The sequence below is a fragment of the Cnephaeus nilssonii genome (assembly GCF_951640355.1).
Source record: "Cnephaeus nilssonii genome assembly, chromosome: 13".
Lineage (NCBI taxonomy): Eukaryota > Metazoa > Chordata > Mammalia > Chiroptera > Vespertilionidae > Cnephaeus > Cnephaeus nilssonii.
Genome location: NC_137084.1, coordinates 43,769,331 through 43,791,473, shown reverse-complemented (window position 1 = coordinate 43,791,473; position 22,143 = coordinate 43,769,331). Strand labels below are relative to the sequence as shown.

The window sequence follows — 22,143 nt, the reverse complement described above, 5'->3', positions numbered from 1 at the left end:
AAAAACTTTTATATTTTCATTGTGGCAAAGTATATATCTAAAAAGAGTGAATTTTACCACATGTAAATTATATCTCAAAACCTCATTTACCAACAACAAAGCAGAGCATGCTACCCACACCAAGAATATTTCATGCAAAGACAGCCTTCATACCTTTCCTCCACTTTAATGGAGAGATGGTTGCAGAGGTTGTGAACATATTGGGCATAACTCTCTGCCAGGGCCATGTCATATGCAGTCATGTGAATGTTCAAAACCCCATATTCATAATCTGTCCCCAAATTAATGGCTCTCAATTCCACTGTTCTCTTATTCTTCTTGGGCTAAACAGAAAACAAAAAGAGAAAGAAGATAAATCAAACTATTATATAAGAAATTCTAATTTTACCAAAAAAATTTTTTAATTAGTCTTTCTTTTTTAAAATATATTTTATTGATTTTTACAGAGAGGAATAGAGAGTTAGAAACATCGATGAGAGGGAAATATCAATCAGCTGCCTCCTGCACACCCCCCACTGGGGATGTGCCCGCAACCAAGGTACATGCCCTTGACTGGAATCGAACCTGGAACCCTTCAGTCCGCAGGCCGACGCTCTATCCACTGAGCCAAACTGGTTAGGGCTAATTAGTCTTTCATATAAATTTGTTTATCACTTTTCTCTCAGGTTACCACACCTACAAAATGAAGTTCTCCTGGAAAGGAATGGGCAGCTTCCCCTGCCAGTCTGGGCTGTGACATCAGCCAATGAAAGGCAAGGGAATATTGCTGGCATTACTTTAAGATGAATACGGTGACTGTCTTCGACAATTAACTTGTCTTGAGACTCAACTTCCATCAAGAAAGTTTCTCAACTAGATATAATCAAACCTAAATGCCCATCAAGAGGGGAACTTGTTAAATAAATCATGGAACAACCATATACAAGTACATAAGTACTTGTTAAATAAATCATGGAACAACCATATACAAGTGCAGCTGTAAGAAGAAAAAAGAAATTTCTTTATGTACTGATATAGAAAAGCCTTTAAAATAAATTAGATGATAAAAACAAACTGTAGAATAACATGTTCAGAATATTGTCATACATATAAATAAGGGTAGGTATGCCAAATATTCAAAAAGAATAGGTGTGTGTGTGTGTGTGTGTGTGTGTGTGTGTGTAATTACATAGAAATTTATTTGCTTGTATATCCAAAAAACATCTCTAAAAGGATGCACAAATATACTTTCCACAAATATCATTGGCTGGTTACCAGTGAGGGAACTGGATGGCTGGGGCATAGAGGTGGAAAGGAGACTTTTTATACTATTTCCCTTATATCTATACTAATAAAAGGGTAATATGCAAATTGGTCAGGACCCCTCACAGTAATGACCAAACAGCAGGCTGCATGCGGTGACAAGGCCGGCAGAGGGGTTAGTGTGGGACGGCCAAACGACTGAACAGCAGGCTGTGTGGGGTGACCAGGCCGGCACAGGGGTTAGGGAGGGACGACCAAATGACTGAACAGCAGGCTGTGTGGGGTGACCAGGCCGGTGGGGGTGGGCAGTGAGGGGCGACCAAACAGCAGGCTGCATGGGGCGACCAGGCCAGCGGGGGGTGGGGGGGGCTGTGAAGGGTGACCAGGCTGGCAGGGGGGGCAGTTGGCGGCGACCAGGCCAGCAGCGGGGGGCAGTGAGGGGCAACCAGGCTGGCGGTGTGGGGGGGCAGTTGGGGGCGACCAGGCTGGCAGCGGGGGCAGTTAGGCGCGATCAGGCCGGCAGGCAGGTGAGCAGTTAGGAGCCAGCAGTCCTGGATTGTGAGAGGGATGTCCGACTGCCGGTTTAGGCCCTATCCCAGGGATCGGGCCTAACCATCAGTCGGACATCCCCGAGGGCTCCCGGATTGGAGGGTGCAGGCTGGGCTATGGGGGACCCCCTGCCCCCGGTGCATGAATTTTGTGCACCGGGCCTCTAGTATTTTTTATAATGTGAATCTTTTATCAATTCAAAATTAGAATCTACTGGGATTTTTTTAATTAGTAAAAATTTTATTGTCATATAATACATTGAAAAATGCATAATTATACATCTCAACCAATTTCCATAAAGTTAAAATACCTGTATAATCAGTATCCTAAACAAGAAATAGACCAACACCCAAAAAAATCTCCTGCCCCCCAAATTGGTAACCACTATTCTAACTTCTAAAACCAGGAGGTTATTTTGCTTGTTTTTGAAATTTGTAAAAATGAAATGATACACTATGTTCTCTTTTGTGTCTGGCTTCTTTCATTCATTATGTTTGTAAGATTCATCATGTATTAGGTAAAACAACAGTTCTTTCGTAGTCTATTGTATGAATGTACTACAATTTATTTATCCTTTTTACTGTTGATGGGAATTTGGGTTGCTTCCAGTGTGGGGCCATTATGAATAACAGCATTGCTACCAATGTTCTTGTATGTATTTTCAATGAACATATGTATGCAATTTTGTTGTAGATATACCTAGAACCCGAACTAATGAGTTACAGATTATCCATATGTTCATCTTTAATAAATATTCTCAAACAGCTTTACAAAGTGCTTTCCAATTTAGTCTCTCACCAGAGTGAGTGAGAGTTCTAATTACTCTACATTCTTGCTAACACTTACAAAACTTGGTATAGTTCAGATGTATAATTAGAATTTGTTTGAGCTATTCTGGTTGGTATGAAGTAGTAATGAATTAGGGGTTTAACTTGCATATCCTTTAAGTCTATTGAGCCTGAGGTCCTTCCCATATGTTCATTCGCCATTTGGATGCTCTCTTTTGTTACCTGCCTATTCAAGTATTTTGCCCATTTTTTAAATTGGGTCATCTGCCTTTCTTGTATCAATCTGAAGAAGTTTTTTCCATTGTTCAGTATACATGCTGTAAATATCTCCTCCCTCTCAGTAGCTTCCCCTTTCACTTTATAAAAAAATATGTATGTTTTTATTGACTCAAGAGAGAGGAAGGGAGAGGCAGAGAGAGTTAGAAATATCAATGACGAGAGAGAATCATCGTTCAGCTACCTCCTGCATGCCCCCCACTGGGGATCGAGCCCACAATCCAGGCACCTACCCTAACTGGGAATCAAACCATGACCTCCTGGTTCATGGGTCAGTGCTCAACCACTCACACTGGCTGGGCCCCTTTCACCTTTTTTTTTTTTCAACATACTACTTCTGGATCACTTTATTTTATTTCACTACTAGAGGCCAGGTGCACAAAATTCGTGCACAGGTAGGGTCCCTAGGCCTGGCCCACGATCAGGGCCGATCTGTGGGGCAACCAACAGGGTGATCAGGGGGCCCCCCACTGGCACCTGCCTTGGCCAGCCTGGCGCCGCCCACTCGCTGGCCCCACCCCCTACCAGTGGGACAATTGAGGGGTGGCGCTGGCCTGCTTGCCTGCTGGCCCTGACCCCCACCGCCACCTGCTCAACAGCCGCCCCCCCCCCCCCACCGCCGCCGGTTGCCTCCCTCTGCAGGGCAACCAGTGGGGTGATTGGGGGGGGGGGCCCGCTGGCACCTGCCTTGGCTGGCCTGGGGCCTGCGGGCTGGGGGCAGCTCCTGCGTTGAATGTCTGCACCCTGGTGGTCAGTGTGCATCATAGCGACCGGTTGTTTCACCAGTCGTTCCGCCATTCAGTCAATTTGCATATTAGGCTTTTATTATATAGAATTTTATTTTATTTTATTTTTTGGTTAATCCTCAGCTGAGGATATTTTTTTCCATTGATTTTTAGAGAGACTGGAAGGAAGGGAAAGGGAGAAAGAGAAACATCAATGTGAGAGAGACATATTGACTGGTTGCCTCCCACATGTAACCTGACTGGCGCTGAGAATCAAACCTGCAACCCAGGTACATGCTCTTCACAGGAATTGAACCCAAGACCCTTTAGTCTGCAGCCCATCGCCTTAACCACGAGCAAAACTGGCTAGGGTCCCTTGCACTTTTTAATTGTGCATTTTGATGAGCAGAAGTTCTTATTTTTTTTTTTTAATATATATTTTATTGATTTTTTAACAGAGAGGAAGGGAGAGGGATAGAGAGCTAGAAACATCAATGAGAGAGAAACATTGACCAGCTGCCTCCTGCACACCCCCTACCGGGGATATGCCCGCAACCAATGTACATGCCCTTGACCGGAATCGAACCTGGAACCTTTCAGTCCGCAGGCCGACGCTCTATCCACTGAGCCAAACCGGTTTTGGCCAGAAGTTCTTATTTTTAATGTAATTCAATTTATTCATTCTTTTGTGGTTATAGTGATTTTTGTGTCTGGTTTAAGAAATCTGTCTACCGTAAGATCATGAAGATATTCTTGTATGTTATCTTCTAGCTGTTTGATGATTTTAACATTTACCTTCAGATCTACAGCTCACTTTTTAAAGTGATTTTTGTATATGGTGTGAAATAGGAATCAAGAGCCATTTTTTCCCCACATGATCACCAGTCCAGTTAACCCAGCACCATTGCAGTGTCACTTTCATCATATAAGTGTCCACAGACATGTGGGTCTATTCCTGTAGTTTTTATTCTATTCCACTGGACTATTTGTCTATCCTTGAGCCAAAACGACACTGTCCTAATTACTGGAGATTTATAAGAAGTCATGAAGTTTGGTAGAAATCATTTTTTAAGAAGAAGGAAAACAAATCTATCTCTATTTACATGTCTTAGTCATCCCTATCTAACAGCCAACAGCCTAGTGGCTGCCACAGCAGAGTGGTTCCTGGCAGAGCACCTGGAATGGTTCTCGTACTTCACTGCTCTCCAGATCAGTCTAAGAGAGCAGGGACCCAATATGGGGAAGCAGGGAGAGGACTCAAACAGTCCTTTCATAAGGCCAATAATACTGATGACAGGCCTGATCTCACAAGGGTGTTCTGAGAACTGAAAACACTGTATGTAAAGTGGTTAATACAATCTGTGGCACATATTTAAGCACTCAATAAATATTAATTTTTAATACTATTTTCATTCCATTTTTTAAAAAATATATTTTTATTGATTTCAGACAGGAAGGGAGAGGGAGAGAGATAGAAACATTAATGATGAGAGAGAATCATTGCTCGGCTGCCTCCTGCACACCCCCTACTGGGGATCAAGCCTGCAAACCAGGCATGTGCCCTTGAAGGGAATCAAACCCGGGACCCTTCAGTCTGTAGGCCGACACTCCACCCACTGAGCCAAACTGGCTAGGGCTATTTTCATTCTTATATTCCTCATATCTAACACAAGGCCTGACAGAGAAAACATGCATGACTCACTATTTTAGAATTTTAGAACAGGACAGCATTTAGAGATGATTTTGTTCTTCATCTTTGCAGGGGAAGAATATGAAGCCCAGAGAGATTAAATAAGTCCCCCAGAGTCACACAGCCAGACAGGATAGATCCTAGAACTAAAGCCTAGATCTGACCCCCCCAATGCAGGGATTTTTCCACTGCAGCCTCTGCATTCCTAAAGTTCTTAACAGTGGTGTCCACCCCAAGGTCCTACAGTTTTCAGTGAGTGAGACCAACCATCAAGGAGTAGGAGCTTGGCTCTCTCTTCTTCAGAGGCCACCACACCCGTGGGCAAAAGCAGCAATCCGGGCTTTTTTTTTTTTTTATAAATATATTTTATTGATTTTTTACAGAGAGGAAGGGAGAGGGATAGAGGGCTAGAAACATTGATGAGAAAGAAACATCGATCAGCTGCCTCCTGCACACCCCCCACCGGGGATGTGCCCGCAACCAATGTACATGCCCTTGACCGGAACCGAACCCGGGACCTTTCAGTCCGCAGACCGATGCTCTATCCACTGAGCCAAACCGGTTTCGGCTAATCCGGGCTTTTTATCCTGACAGCCAGCACTGCAGTCAGATCTGTGAAGAATGCTGAGTAGGAATGCAATGGGGAGCGGCTGAAATTTTCCAGCACAGAGAGGAGGAGCTTTCTCTTAACCAGGGAAAATGCCAGGGCTTGTCAAAGGTGTCGCTTTAGGGGAACAAAAAAAGAAAGCTGATTCCAGTATCCCTCTTGGCATCTCTCTTGTTGGCCTAGATATGCCTGGAGCGATCCACACCATCAGGAGCCTATTGTGATATTAGATTTCAGTTCTGAGCCAGGGCACAGAATAACCAGCAAGAGCTTGACTGCACAGGACATCAGTCACTAGTTCTTATAATTTTATCTGCATAATCTTTTTCACATCCTTCCCTTCTTTTCTTTTCTAAATGCCTGAGTTCAGGCCTTCATGACTGCCATGGATGTATATGACTAGAGCTGTGTTTTGGGGAGGCCACCCTGACTGCACATGAAAGAGAGCCAGGCAGGAAAAGAAGGGAGGCTAGGGGAAAGGTGGCAGGGAAGATGGATTATTGTCCACCATCAAACTTTGGTATTCCTGTGAATGACCTGGATTCACTGTGGGGTGGCCCAGGCTGGCCATTCTTAGATCCCTGTAGGATTGCACTGTGATCCCCCAAACAAACCATGGGATAAATTACTAAACCAGTTTTATACAGAATTATTCACATTATTACCCTGTTTTACAGACAGAAAACTGAGATCCTCTGAAGGCACGTTACTTGCCCAGGTTACTGGGAAACTTTGCTGGGAAAGAGCAAATAGAGAAAGGAGTCTTATTAGAATCACAGGCTACTACAGGTGGGAAGGATCTTAGAACTGATTTAGTCTCTCCTTCCTCTCCTCCCTAATTTTACACAGGGGGACGTTGAGGCCCAGAAAGGGGAAATGACTGGCTTAAGGTTACAATAGTAAGGAAATGGCAAAGGTAACCACTTTGTGCCTAGCAGTCCAGGCTCTCGCCTCTAACTTCTGCAAAGAGTATCACTGTAAGTGGCATTCTCCAGGATGGGAAAGTTGGGAAGGAATTGTATCAACCCAATCCTCAAATGAAAAGGCTGATATGCTGAACGTATACTCAGCTTCCAGAAATTCTGCCAATGGAAATTTAAAAATTTACACTTGGGATCTTGAATGATTTGGTGATGGTACTCTGAACAGCCCATAATGAGCTATAAGGTGCATAGAAATCAAGTGATTATGTTTACAACTCAATGTGGCACACTCAGGAGACATACACCAGACAGAAGACCTGGCACTGGGTGGCATTGCATAAAGAGCACTCGACTTAGATGGAAGTTGAAGAAAATGGACTCAAATCCTGTCTGCTTAGTCACTACTTGACATTGACTGTCCTCTCTAGGTGTCAGTTTGTTAAACTTTAACACTTAAGGTTCTTGTAAGGCTAAAAATGGTGAATTTATATGAAATGGAAATAGCATAGACATTAGATGAATTCTGACCATCCTCAGTTCAAATATTGGCTTTGGAAATTACTAGCCATTTGGGCAAGTCATTTAATCGCTCTGAGTCTTATATTCCTTAAACAAGGTCTTTAATAACCACAGGATATCTGAGGATTAAATTAAATATACCATTGTAAAATAAAATAATGTCTTCAAAAGCCCAGCATATAGTAGTTATAGCATCTAGTATATAGTAGTTAATAAATGGTATCTTTTAAAAAGGTTGAGAAATGTACATAGAATTATGATTACTATAAAACAGAGGTAAGCATGCTCCTGGTATCCTATTGGTATGCTTTACAGAATAATAATAAGTACCTGCTATGTGCAAAGTGCTGATTCAACTGCTCTAAGGAAAGACGCCAAAGAAATAGAAAATAGTCCCAGGCCTCAAGGAGCTTACAGGTCAGAGAAAGAGAAAAGACACATATGAAAGAGCAGATCCTCTCAATCTATACTAATAAAAGGGCAATATGCTAATTAGATCAGACAGCTTCTGGATGTCCTTTTGGACAAAGCCATGGTGGCGGGGCCAAAGCAGAGGCGGTTAGGGGCAATCCGGCTGGCAGGAGAGGGCAGTTAGGGGCGATCAAGCGAGTGGTTAGGAGCCAGCGGTCCTGGATTGCGAGAGGTATGTCTGGCTGCTGGATCGGGTTTAAACCAGCAGTCGGACATCCCCCGAGGGGTCCCAGATTGGAGAGGGTGCAGGCCGGGCTGAGGGACCCCCCATGCACAAATTTAGTGCACCAGGCCTCTAATTTAATTATAAAGAGCAGCCCGCTTCCCATGGAACAAACTACCTTGCTGCACCATGCTGATCATGCCCCTAAGGGGAACCAAGAAAAACCACCTCAGATGGGTACAATTGAAAGGGCAGTGAGCAGTCTATAGTTGTTACTCAATAAATGGTATCTTTTGGTGTATGGGATGATGCTCCAACTAGCCGAGCCACCCAGCCAGGGCTAATAAGTGGTATCTTTAAAAAGGTTGATCTAGACCTGCCTACTCCTCAGGGTTTCATGTTCCCTCATCCCCTAGTGTCCATTTGAAACACCAGGATTAAAAACTATTAATAGTTTCCCAACAGCATCTCCAGGATCAATGTCTTCTCACCTTTGCCCAGAATGTTTCCCCTCCCTGCAAAGTGTCTGACTCTTTACCCCATATCCTTAATGTGAGTAAATCCTATTCATTTTTTAATACTCAGCTCATGCTCTTCCAGAAAGCCTACCCTGATTCCTCAGGCAAAGTTAGGCACTACTCCCCTGTGTTCCCACAGCCACCCCTTAATACACTAATATCATTTATCATATGTATTCAATTATTCGACAAATATTTACTGACCAATAATGCTTGTAATTGTTGGTCTTCAAATTTTTTCGGTTGACCTGGACGTTCTTTGTGTTTCACATCAAAATCATCACTTTAAAAGCGTTTAAACCAGCATTCACAAGTATCTTGAGATGGAGCATGTTCACCATAAGCTTCCCAAAGTATATGATAACTTTTTCTCCAAAATAAAGTAATGAATTAAAACTTCCCACAAATGCTCTTTTTTTTTGGACATGAAATTTGACATTTTTAAGCATAACAATATATATAATGTTAACACCTTCAGCAAATGTGACATATGAAGTTTTGAAGCTTGCTGTCAATACAACAAAATAGCATACATATCAAATTGCATATATATTAACATATGTGTAACTCCATCTGTTAAGAAAAATCTGCATTATTAACTGGTACACCTAGTATAATTCCCTATTTAAGCCAAGGAAATTGGCTTGGAAAAGTTAAGCAAACATACCCAAGGGCATGCAACTAAGAAGCATCAGAGCTAAATCTTTAACTCAGGTCTGTCTCAAAACATTTATCTTAACTTCTGTCTTATCCTTTAAGGAAAGTATGCAGAGCTTGCCAGTTTCTTCAATATCTATTCCCTCCTCTTCCTTTGACAGTGGAACTGATGGGTTTTAGCTGGGCACATGATCATCCTATCTAATAAAAGAGTAATATGCAAATTGACCATCACTCCAACACACAAGATGGCTGCCCCCATGTGAACACAAGATGGCTGCCACAAGATGGCCAGCAGGGGAGGGCAGTTGGGAGGGACCAGGCCTGCAAGGGAGGGCAGTTGGGGGCAATCAGGCCAGCAGGGGAGGGCAGTTGGGACCAGGCCTGCAAGGGAGGGCAGTTGGGGGCAATCAAGCCTGTAGGGGAGGGCAGTTAGGGGGGACCTAGGCCTGCAGGGGAGGGCAGTTGGGAGTGACCAAGTGTGCAGAGGAGGACAGTTAGGGGCAACCAGGCTGGCAGCGGAGGACAGTTAGGGGTGACCAGGCCGGCAGGGGAGCAGTTAGACATCAATCAGGCTGGCAGGGGAGTGGTTAGGGGGTGATCAGGCTGGCAGGCAGAAGTGGTTAGGGGCAATCAGGAAGGTAGGCAGGCGAGCAGTTGGGAGCCAGCAGTCCTGGATTGTGAGAGGGATGTCCGACTAATAGGCAGTGGGACATCCCTCGAGGGGTCCCAGATTGGAGAGGGTGCAGGCTGGGCTGAGGGACACACACCCCCCGTGCACAAATTTCATGCACTGGGCCTCTAGTTCATAATAAAATGTACATTCCCAAAAAGGAATGGTTTTGTGGCCATGTTCTGGCCAATGGGATATGAGCTCATACACACTGCCTTCCCTTTTCCCTTCCTGCTGGATGGAATGTGGACATGGCTGAAGAGGGAGCAGCCATCTCAGATATGAGACAGAAGCAATATGATGTGTGGCAAAACAGAAAGCTGGAAGAATATCTCCTTATACTTTTAGGTGAGAGAAATAAGCTCCTATCTTATTTAAGCCCTTGATTAGGTGGATCTATTATGGCAGCCAAACCCCTATTTCAGTTCATATAAGAAGGTACTATGTGACATTCACTTCTCTATTCCTAGAGCCCACCAATATTAAATGTTGAATTGAACTAAACTGAATTCTGGTACTGTCATTTACTAGCCATATGGTCATAGAGAAATCATTTATGCTCATCAGTTTCCTTTTCCACCCTGTCTACCTCACAGGATAGTTGATGAATCAGAAGGCCTGGTTTTCAAATTTGTTGGTTGCAAAAGGCCAACAAAAAAAATCATGTTTTTCTTTGTGAAACAACATGAAATACTCATCAACATACTTGCATCATATACAACAAAAACAATTTCACTAGAAGAAAATATGCTTATCAATACTAATAAAAGCCTAGGTGGCCCTCGCGCCCTCACATCATCACAAGATGGCTGCCCCCATGTCGTCACAAGAAGGCCGCCCATGTTGTCACAAGATGGCCACCCCCATGTTGTCACAAGATGGCTGGCAGGGGAGGGCAGTTAGGGGCAACCAGGCCAGCAGGGGAGAGCAGTTGGGGGTGACCAAGCTTGCAGGGGAGGGCAGTTGGGGGCCATCGGACCGGCAGGAGAGTGCAGTTGGGGGCGATCAGGTCAACAGTAGGGCAGTTGGGGGCTATCGGGTCAACAGTAGGGTAGTTGGGGGCAATCAGGCCGGCAGGGGAGCAGTAAGGCGTCTATCAGGCCAGCAGGGGAACGTTTAGGGGGCAATCAGGCTGGCAGGCAGAAGCGGTTAGGAGCAATCAGGCAGGCAGGCAGGCAAGTGGTTAGGAGCCAGCAGTCCCAGATTGTGAGAGGGGCGTCCCAGATTGGAGGGTGCAGGCTGGGCTGAGGGACAAGCGCCCCCCCCCCAAGTGCACGAATTTTGTGCACCAGGTCTCTAGTCTACACTAATAAAAGAGAAATATGCAAATTGACATACCTTCATGATGCCCACCAGCCAACCAGGAGTAAGTATGCAAATTAACCCAAGAAAGATAGCAGGTTAATTTACATACACAGGTGCCAAGCAGCCGGGGGTGGGACGCTTGCGTCGTCACCAGGGCGACAACACAGGCGTTTCACACCACCCCGGCTGCTCCGGGCCTCTGGGCAGCATGGGAAGGCAGAAAGGCGGCTCCAGGCAGAGCGAAGGCAGAAAGGCAGCTCCAGGCTGGAGCAAAGGCGGTGCCGGCAGCCCGGGGAAGGAAGGCCCATTCTTGCACGAATCTTCGTGCATCAGGCCTCTAGTATTATATAAATGGAGTTCTCTGCATCTCAAAAAATATGAAACATATGAGTTTCTCTGTTAATATTTGTTTTTATCAAGTAAAACTCACGTTGGTGGTATAATGGTGAGCATAGCTGCCTTCCAAGTAAAACTGATGGGAGAAAAATTTGAAATTTAGAAAATTATATCCATTAACTTAATGCCTTTCTAAAGTGTAGATTACATTAGTAGTAAACTTGAGAAGGGATTCAAGGATGACCACTGTCTGAGGGCATATGGTGTGAAAGATATTGAGATAATGTATGTGAAAGTACTTTGGAAATGGAATGGGATCATTACTATTATCACATCAAATATGAATCCATCTAAAACCCTGACACTGTTGTTATGCAGCAGAACAGGCAAGGCAGAATGAGATTTCAGTGGGCTGGAGATCAGGGTGCTCAATGGCACAGGCTAAGTCAGGCCTTCACAGGAGTCTCTCTCTGTGCCTGGAAAAGCCCTGGGAAACTCTTTTATGTTCTTTACAGCCCTGGTGTTTCCAGCTACCCCACCCAACTGGATGTTCCTAGAGGAGTGTCTGTTCATTTCACATACTCACTGTAAGAATATAGGTGGCGCTTAATAAATGTTTGTTGAACTGAACTCCATAACACCTTCACTGACCCTTTCAGGGAGACTTGCTTCTTTATCTTTGTTCTTGATACTTAATTCATTCTGCCTAGTAAAGTACTTACAATGTGTATTTAGTTACACTTTTGAGCACTATCTTTCCCAGCCCACATCTATTTTGTTGTAGATAGAGACTGCGTCTCATTCACCTGAGAATCATCTGTGTGCAGCACAGTCCCTGGCACATAGTAGATGCTCAATGATGGTTTTTTCTTTTCAATGAGTTACAAGAGGTATACTTCAGGGAAAACATGGATGCCAGTTTAAAATAACTATTCCTAAGCCAACTATAGGGCTAGACATGGGTTATAGGATTCTAAGCCAGTCCTATAACCCATGCCTAGCCATAGTCACTGGACTGGCAAAACCAATCTTTCTGTTCCCAGGAAGCTAGGCCTGTCACCATAAAGTTATTCTGAGCTGCTGATTTTTCCAGGACTGATGCCACACTTTCCTCACAGAGCTAATCTATCTGAGGGTGCTACAACAAAATAAACAGGTGTCAGAAATGGCAGATATCTCCTCTATGTCAACAGTAAAAATAACATTCATTAAGTTTCCCAGAGAAAAGGTATCTTGGGTCCTAGGGGCTATTCTATAAAAAGGAAGTAAATTACCTATGTTACAAAAGATACACCAGGGCCAGAAGATAGAATATATAACAACTACAAATTGACAGCAAATTTATATTGCCTGTTTCATCTTCCCACACCTTCCTCTTGACAATTCTCTGATTCTTGGGCTGCTATTGCCCCAAGATTGAAGGCAGGATAACAGCTGAGGGCAAGTATGTAAGTGGTCTTGGGAGAAATGACCTAGCACTATATAAATATGAATGACTATATTACTTTTTATTTCTGTCAAATAAAAATCACTCCAAACACTCTAAAGCATTTACATGCAACAGAATAATGAAGGCCTTTAAGAGAATAATGAGGTTTGCAGATATGCTCTAAAATGTGATCTCTCACTGCCATGAGTCAAGCTGGGACTTACAAATGAAAGAAAAAAAGTATCATTCCATAAAGGGGACGGAGCATGTGCAAAGGCACAGAGGCCTGAGGCAGCATGGGGGCATGAGAAATGTGCCTGAAGCATAGGATGCAAGAAGAAAAATCACTGAGAAGGAGGTTGGGTCCATGCTATGAGAGACTTGGAACCCCATCGTTTGCTGTCATCTCCCATGTTATCACCCAAGAAGAAGCCTCATTTTCATCTCCCCTATCACTTACTCCTCAGAGAAGCAACAAGGACAAGGGCACAGGGTGGAGGGATGGGAACCAACCAGGCCATGAAAGAAAAAAGGAGGTAAAACTAGTATTGCCCAGGAAAGCTGAGATGAGGTAGGTGTGCATTTCTCCGCCCTCCCCCCCCCCCCGCAAGGTTCAGGGGTCTTAAGACTGAGTGTGGGACCTTTGGAAGGAGGAGTGAAGAGATTATACCAGCAGAAATGGGACAAGGGCTAGGCACTTTGTGCATGAGAATTAATTCTCATCTCAGAGATGTGGGGCTCAAAAGAGTAGAGGGCCCAGCCTGAGACCCAGAGAGGGAAAAACTTATTTGTTTTTTCTAGGTTCTAGACTTAAGGAGAGAAAGGGGGCCACAGAGATGCCTTCGAGCTTTTCCAGTCCAGTACCCCAGTGGGGTAAAGGAGCTGGAACTTGGGGCAGAGCCTCTGCAAGATGAGAGCTTTCATTGTGTTGTCCTATGCAGGAAGTGAGCCTGCAGCAGCTTCCAGCACTACTGAGCTAGCCACCCCAGAACAATGAATGACGTCAGAGAAAAGCCTATACTGCAAATAAAGGGAGCATAACTCCCTTCAAGCAACCAAGGTCATCTGGACCCAGCTGTTTGCAGATAGTGGGTTGTGTGTGACAGCTCTGATTTCTAAAGCCTCGGGGCAGCTTCAATAACCACATTTCAATTTAGCTCAATCAATATTTACTGCCCTCTATTTGATGCCAGGTCTGTATTGGACACTGAGGATACAGGAGAAATAAGGCATGGCCTCTACCCTATAGAGCTCACCATCTAGAAGATGGTTAAACAGAGGGTTAAAACAGAGCATTAGGTCCTAGGACAGAGGAAGGACAGGAACTCTGGAAGCTCATGGTAGGACAGGTAACCCAGTGCAGGGAATCCAGGAAGGTTTCTTAGAAGGGAAGATCCATTTTTCCATCCTCACCCTGCTTCTCACTGAGATTTAAAAGTTGAGGATGTATTAACCAAGTGAAAAAGGGGAGAAGGTCTTCCAAGTGGAGAGAACAGCATGTGAGGCCTTGAAACAGTATGGTGATTTGGATGAAAAGCAAGAGGCCCAATGCAATTAAAGCATGGTCTCCATGAGAAAGCAGAAGAAGCTAGAGAGAAAGATGGGGACAGATGGCATTAAATATGGCATTAAACTTCCTTTTATACCAAGCTAAGGGGTGTGTTGGAGCATGACATATGCAGAAAATTATCTTAAGACGAAAGATCCCAAAACATTAAAAACACACCTCCCCCCCCAAAAAAAAAACAAAACCAATTTCATTTCCTGACAACTATGCTAAGATGTCACAACTCAGAAGGGGTGTAAATCACTCTTTCTTCTGATTTTTAATAGCACTTTATTTTATTTTATTTATTTATTTTTAGAGAGAGAGGGAGAAACATCGGTTTGTTGTTCCAATTATTTGTGCATTCATTGACTGATTCTTGTATGTGCCCTGAAGGGGGATCAAACTCACAACCTTGGTATATCAGTACAGTGCTCTAACCAACTGAGCTACCGGCCAGGGTATTTAATAGTACTTTATATCTTCCTTTTAGCACTTGTCATTTTCTGTTTGGGAACATAATCACATACATCTTTAATGGTTTACCAGCTCCCTCTGAGCATGAAACAGATCTTGTTCATTCAACCTGTAAAATTTTATTACAACCCAATTACATAGGCAAGTCAGCCCCAATAATGCCTAGTACATAGTAGACATTTGATTAGTATTTCATAGCATCATGGAGTTACAGGATATCAAAACTAAAAAACTCTTAAAAGATATTCTAGTCCAGAGCTTCTCAACCTTTTTCAAGAGCCTGAAAAAGCTACAGACTCTCTTCTCAGAAAAATTCACACATAGAAAATATTTTACATAAAATTTCAGGGCCGCCAAAACTGGTTTGGCTCAGTGGATAGAGCGTCAGCCTGCAGACTGAAAGGTCGCAGGTTCGATTCCGGTCAAGGGCATGTACCTTGGTTGCGGGCACATCCCCAGTAGGGGGTGTGCAGGAGGCAGCTGATCGATGTTTCTCTCTCATCAATGTTTCTAACTATCTCTCTCCATTCCTCTTGGTAAAAAAATCAATAAAATATATATTTTTAAAAAATTTCAGGGCCCACCATGCCCAGAGGACTAAGGTTAATTTATCCACAGTCACAAAGCTAATGAGTTGCAGAACCAAGCCTAGAACATAAGTTTCCTGGTTCCCAATTGCGTACTCTTCCCACTACAAACAAATAGTTTTAGTTGGGCTGTTTCCTGCTGGGAGGCTGCCTGATACAAGCCTTGGACATGGCAATGTTCTCCTAGTGAAATTCCTTAATATAGGATGATGCTTAAGAGAACATGACAAGCTTAGTGGCTTCAGAAGCCCAAGTACAGTGGTATTCAACTTTTGCCAAGGAGAGAGAGGCAATGGGAGATGTGCATGGTTACATGGGAACATTAAAATAAGCCCAAGAACCAAAAGTAATGTTGAAGACTCCTCAGTAGAACTGCAAAATCTTCTTTACTGTTTATAGGAAGTGACAGACTCATGACCCAAAGCCACACCTTCTGACTTTCAGGCCAGTGTTGTGTTTGCCCCACCAGAAAATCCTCTGCACATGCACAGAAATCTAACTACCCAGAAGCAATCCTGCAGCTGGAGCCAGAGAAGTAGGCTAAATAATCCTATCGTATATAATAAAAGGGTAATATGCAAATCGACCAAACGGAGGAACAACCAGTCACTATGACATGCACTGACCACCAGGAGGCAGATGCTCAATGCAGGAGCTGCCCCCTGGTGGTCAGTGCGCTCCCACAGGGGGAGCACCGCTCAGCCACAAGCCAGGCTGACGGCTGGCGAGTGCAGCAGCCCCCCTCAGCAGCCCACCTCAGCCCTAAGGATGTCTGACTGCCATGGGGAGCGGGCCTATGCCACAGTTGGACATCCCCCAAGGGCTCCCAGACTGCAAAAGGGCACAGGCGGGGCTAAGGGACCCTCTCACCCCTGAATGCACAAATGTCGTGCACCGGGCCTCTAGTCTTATAATAATTAGAACTAACTCCCAATTATCTGTGACAATGAATTCAAGGAACACATACTAGTACATATTTTAAATCTGCAAATACTATAAAACTCAGCTAGTTGGCTGAAAACGGCAGTCCACCTCTACCAACCACCATTCACTCAGCTAAACTGGATGTATCATTCCCATTGTGAGGTCCATACTGAGCTAAGTACCAGGAAGATACTTTTTAAAGCATCACAAGTACTAAAACTAAATCATTTGCTTTTCACTATGATAACCTGGCCTAGGGAAGAGATTGGGACCCGGCAGAAACATCTCCACTCTGGATAATATTGAAACTCAGTAACTGGAGCCCTGGCCGGCTTGGCTCGGTGGATAGAGCGTCGGCCTGCGGGCTGAAAGGTCCCAGGTTCGATTCTGGCCAAGGGCACATGCCCGGGTTGCGGGCTCGATCCCCAGTGTGGGGCGTGCAGGAGGCCGCCGATCAGTGATTCTCTCTCATCATGGATGTTTCTATCTCTCTCTCCCTCTCCCTTCCTCTCTGAAATCAATAAAGAAATATATTAAATAAAAAAGAAAGAAAGAAAGAAACTCAGTAACTGGAGAGGACTGAGGGATGACCCCTATTCTTTCTAGCTCTAATACTCGTCAACCTATGCAGATCTGATCTTTGGGTGTTTGCAAAAGCTGCACACTCTTCTTTTCGGAAGGACCCCGGCCCCCTTTACCTCTTGTGCTTGAATTAAGTGCTTGTATCTTCCAATGCCATGGGTGGGCTTTGACCTATAGTGCCGGCTGGTACTCAGCAGAATGCCACCTAAAAGAGAGAAAATAAGACAAACCTGTTTCAAAGCTCCTCCAGGGACAGATCACACATAAGGAGGCGAGGAGGCAAATTCTCCATTGCAAGACTGGGACTATTTGGTTTAAAGAACCAGAGCTATTTTATTATCGTGGGCTAACTCGCAGTTTTCCCCACCATTTCTCTCCTTTTGACCACTGGACTATATCCAATCCCCACTACCTATCTTTCTTTGAGAAATTCTCTCCTGCTAGAGCCACTGATGGTATAGAAACAAAATATAATTCTCACAAGTTGTCATTTCCTCTTGTCCCTCAACAGGCAATAATTCTTTTGAAGTTTTCTACAGATTTACAGAGAAAGTGACAGGTAGCAAATATAATCAGGTATGAAGACAATCATAGATTTCCACAAAGTTTTTAAAATCATCTAGTTTTAGACACTCAGTGTGTACTGGGCAAGGATGATGGGAAAGCGGATAATTATCTTATGGTGTACAAAATACTTTCATGGAGATGAGTGCAAGGTAGGGAGTGACTAGAGGGACAAACAACTCTGCTTTGGGGACAGCAGTGGGGAAGGGTGCAGGGGAATAGGTTCAGAAGAGGTAAAAGCTGAATCCTTGGAAGAGGAGTTAAGAGTTTAACCATGCAAGGAAGAAGGTGGTATGCTTGGGAGAGGTTCCCTAAGAGCACTGAAAATAACTGAGGTGTGTTCTTAGCCGCTGTCCCAATTCTGTCTCTCTAAATGAATCTAAGACATTTGACCCTTTGAGTCTTCGGGTTCCAACTCTGCAAACTGGGATCCCACCCAAGAAGCTGATATCCAAATCCTCTTGATGAATACACAGTGGTCCTCAGACCAGAGCCTTAAAAATAATCTTATCCAACAAGATTTCATCATGACCTCAAAAAAGCACTGAACTCTTCAAAGCATGTTCATTCACTTAATAAATATTATTTTCCATCACGGTAACCAGTGACAATTACGTGAATGGCACACACTAGAGTTATGCAGTGTGTTATCAACCCAATATTTATGGCAGGGCTATTGGTGCCACGCAGTGCCTTAGAAGCTGGGCTATAACAATAGACAAAGACCCAGTCCCTGCAATAAAGAACCTATCATCTAGTGGGGAAACACAGTAATACCAATGCAGGGCCATACATAGGAGGGTCACTGAAGCTAGACTTGAGGTGTTGGGAAAGAATTGTTAGAGCAGGTGGCTTTTAAGTAAAACTTGAAGGATGACTATGAGTTAGTGAGGAGAGAACATGGTACGGAGAGGGGAAAAGCCAGAGAGAATTTCAAGGCAGAACAGGAGGACCAGGTTGGCAAGAGATGAGTTTACAGAAAAAGGCATACTTATGATGTACCAGGCATTGTGCTAAGAGTTGGGGATATAAAAGCCGGTTTGACTCAGTGAACAGAGCATCGGCCTGCAGACTAAAGGGTCCCAGACTCAATTCTGGTCAAGAGCATGTACCTTGGTTGCAGGCTCAATCCCCGGCCCTGGTGGGGCATGTGCGGGAGGCAACCAATTGATGTGTCTCTTTCACACTGATGTTTCTCTGTCTCTCCCCCTCCCTACCACTCTCTCTAAAAATCAATGGAAAAAAATATATCTTTGGGGGAGGATTAACAACAGCAAAAAAGTAGACCAGGCCAACAAAACTCCACTTATGGAGCTGATAGTCTTGAGGGAGGAAGATAACTTTAATGGAATAGTCACAAAATAAATATAAAATTCCAAATTGAGATAAATAATAAAAAGAAAAAGCACAGAGGGCTATGGCAATACAATCGGAGAATCTATTTTAGATTGGAGTATCAGAGAAAAAATGACATGTGAACTGAGACCAGAATTCAGGGGGAAATGGTAATAGTGGTTATCCCCAGGGAGAGGAAGTGGCTGGAAAGCAGAAGGAGAGGGACATTTACTGTTTATTTTATATTCTTTTGTAGCTTTTAAAACTTGTTCCATGCACATGTATTACCTATTCAAAAAATAAATAAAATAAACTGAGACCTGAGAGGCAAGTAGGAGTTGATTAAGTGGAAAGACAGAGGATGACTGTTCCAGGCAGAGGAAACAGCGTGTGTAAAGGCTCCAGTGTGGGGCGCAGCTTTGGTTTTCAGTGTGGCTGATGCAGTGAGAGGGGCATGGAGAGTATCAGACTAGAGCAGTGGGTCAGAACACCACACTGGGCCTTGTTCAGGGTTTGGATTTCAGACTGAACAGCCATAAGCAGGGAAATCATATGTCTGATGTGTTTTTAAAATATCACTTTGGTCGTTGTGTGGAAAAGGGAGTAGGGAGAGGGAGTGTGGATGGAAGGGATAGGAGATTCAAATGGTAGCCTTGGCTAAGTTATTGTTGGTGATCTCAAAATATCCCCCTCTCTATTCTATCCTTAGAGCTTACTAATTAATCTTTCTAAAAAACAGACCTAATTACGTTATTCTCTTTCATTAATTCAACCATTTACTCATTTCACACACACAATTTTTTAAAAAGTATTTACTATGTGCAAAGCACTACAGGGGTGGGCAAAAGTAAGTTTACAGTCGTGAGAACCAATTGTGAACCTACACTTTCTGAGCACATACTATTTGCCAGGTGCTGAGTAGGGTCTATCAGGGTCATGCAGTCTTTTGAATGGAAAGAATGTCCTGTAATTAATTCTTGGCTGGGCCACCCCAGTTTTTCCTCCTGCATAGCCCTGCTATATATGCTTGTTCTATTTTGAAGGAGAAATCATTGAGTTTAGTAAACAAGGACACTGAAGGACAGTTGGCTCTGGCATATACACAGGAAGGGGTGTGAGGTGGGAGAAGTCAATACATGATTACATCCAGTAATTGTGCTAACTGAAAGATTTTCAAAGCCTCCTGTTGAAACCCTGGGGTTGTTTTCTTCAGTGAAAAGAGTTGCCTTTTCTCTCAGGAGGCTGCAATGTTAATGTGACAGCAGGAAACCCAGATTAATGACATGAAGCAGGGGGCTGGTGGGGAGGGGTTCAGTTGAACTTAACAAAATCAGAGGCTTTCAAACTTGTAAATTTTATAATTAAAACAACTGGCTAATTAAGCAGTTTAACCACTGGTAATTTGACCCAAACCTTTCATTTAAGAAGGAAAATGGTTAATTTACCAGTAGTTTGATTCAGCTTTGTAATTAAACAACTGCTCTAAATAAAGGAATTGCCCCAAACTGCATTTGAAAATGCCTCCTTGCCAAGGAATTCCAGTAGATGAGAGACCATGCAAGCATTTGTGGCCCTTTTACCTGAGAAATGTAATCATCTCAAAGATCACTTTCAGTCCTGCTTTTTGAAACCACTGAAGGGTTATTGAGTTTCTGTGTACTTAAAAATGGTGACGGGCATCTGAGTTTTCTTTTTTATTTACACAAAAGGCTTAATACTACTTTTGGTTGCCATGAAACGACACTATCCTGGTTTTCTCCCAACATTTTGGCCTCCCATTTTCAATCCTATTTGCCATCTTTCACTCTCTACCCAATTTTTTAATGTTGGAGTTCTCCAAGTGCCTGATCCTTGGGCCTCTTCTCTATTTGTTCTCCTCAGGTGGTCTCATTCATTCCCATGACTTAAGATGGACACTATGATGACTTCCAAATTTACAGTTTCAATCCAAACCTATATTTGCACTCAAGATTAATGTATCCAATGGGGTACTTAATATATCCTCCTCACAAGCACTCAATTCAACATGTTCAAAATCGGGCTCAGAATCTTCCCCTCCAAATTGTTTCTCTTAAGGCAATACATTCAAAATAATTACATAGATTATCTATTTATTTATTATTTCGTGCACTTGGGGGGGGGCGGTCCCTCGGGGGATGTCCCACTGCCGGGAAGTGGGCCTAAGCTGGCAGTCAGACATCCCTCTCACAGTCTGGGACCCCTCGCTCCTTACCGCCCACCTGCTCGCTGGCTGCTCCTTACCACTCAGCTCGCTGCCACAGAGGCGGGAGAGGCTCCCACCACCACCGCTGCACTCGCCAGCCATGAGCCCAGCTTCTGGCTGAGCGGCACTCCCCCTGTGGGAGCACACTGGCCACCAAGGGACAGCTCCTGCGTTGAGCGTCTGCCCGCTGGTGCTCAGTGCGTGTCATAGCTACCCGTCATTCTGCTGGTTGTTCCACCATTTGGTCGATTTGCATATTAGGCTTTTATTATATAGGATAGTAGAAAATGTTCACTATAGATTAAGTGGGAAAAAGGAAATGATAAAGCATAATATATCATCACTGGTTCCCACATGCATATATATCTGGAGAGAGAGAGAGAGACCTAGAAAAAGACTTGGTAGGATATACACTAAAATGTTAAGCAGTAATCTCTGGATGGTAGGATTAGAAGTGACTTTTCTTCAGCTTTTTCAGCTTCTTCGTGTGTGTGTGTGTGTGTGTGTGTGTGTGTGTGTGTTTTCCATATTCTCTAAAATGTATGTTTTTCACTTTTATAATCGAACATTCTTATAATCAGTTATTTCTTTTTAAATCTCCTGACAGATGCAAAATGAAGTTCAAAGCATCAGTTGGTTTTCTTGTTAAAACTATTTAACTTAAATCTAGTCAAGCTTGTAGATCTAACTTTCAGTTTGTTGAAAGGGGGCCGAAGAACATGTTACACAACACCATGAGAATCAGACAAATCAAGGAGGGAGGACATTCTATAAGACAAATGGTCTGGCCCAATCAAAAAGTCACTGTTATAGGAAAATAGTGGTAGAGCTGTTCTAGATTAAAGGTGACAGAATAGTGAAATACAAAGTGTAAACCTTTATTAGCTCTTGGTTATAAATAATCTCACAAAAGACATTTTGGGGATAACTGAGGAAGTGGATAAGGTATTAGATGATATTGAGGCATTATTATTAACTAGAGGCCCGGTGCACGATATTTGTGCATGGGGGAGAGGGGGAAGGGGTCCCTCAG

General features: G+C 43.7%; 1 protein-coding gene across 1 annotated transcript in view; it reads right to left on the bottom strand.

The window, feature by feature from the left end:
* The window catches only part of MRPL48 (mitochondrial ribosomal protein L48), a 51,225-nt gene that overhangs the window by 12,802 nt on the left and 16,280 nt on the right, over positions 1 to 22,143 (bottom strand). The window contains exons 4-5 of the mRNA XM_079787274.1: positions 17,104 to 17,192; positions 154 to 323 (exon numbers count right to left, since the gene is read on the bottom strand). Coding sequence (XP_079643400.1) covers positions 154 to 323; positions 17,104 to 17,192 — 259 coding nt within the window. The remainder of the gene's footprint in view (positions 1 to 153; positions 324 to 17,103; positions 17,193 to 22,143) is intronic.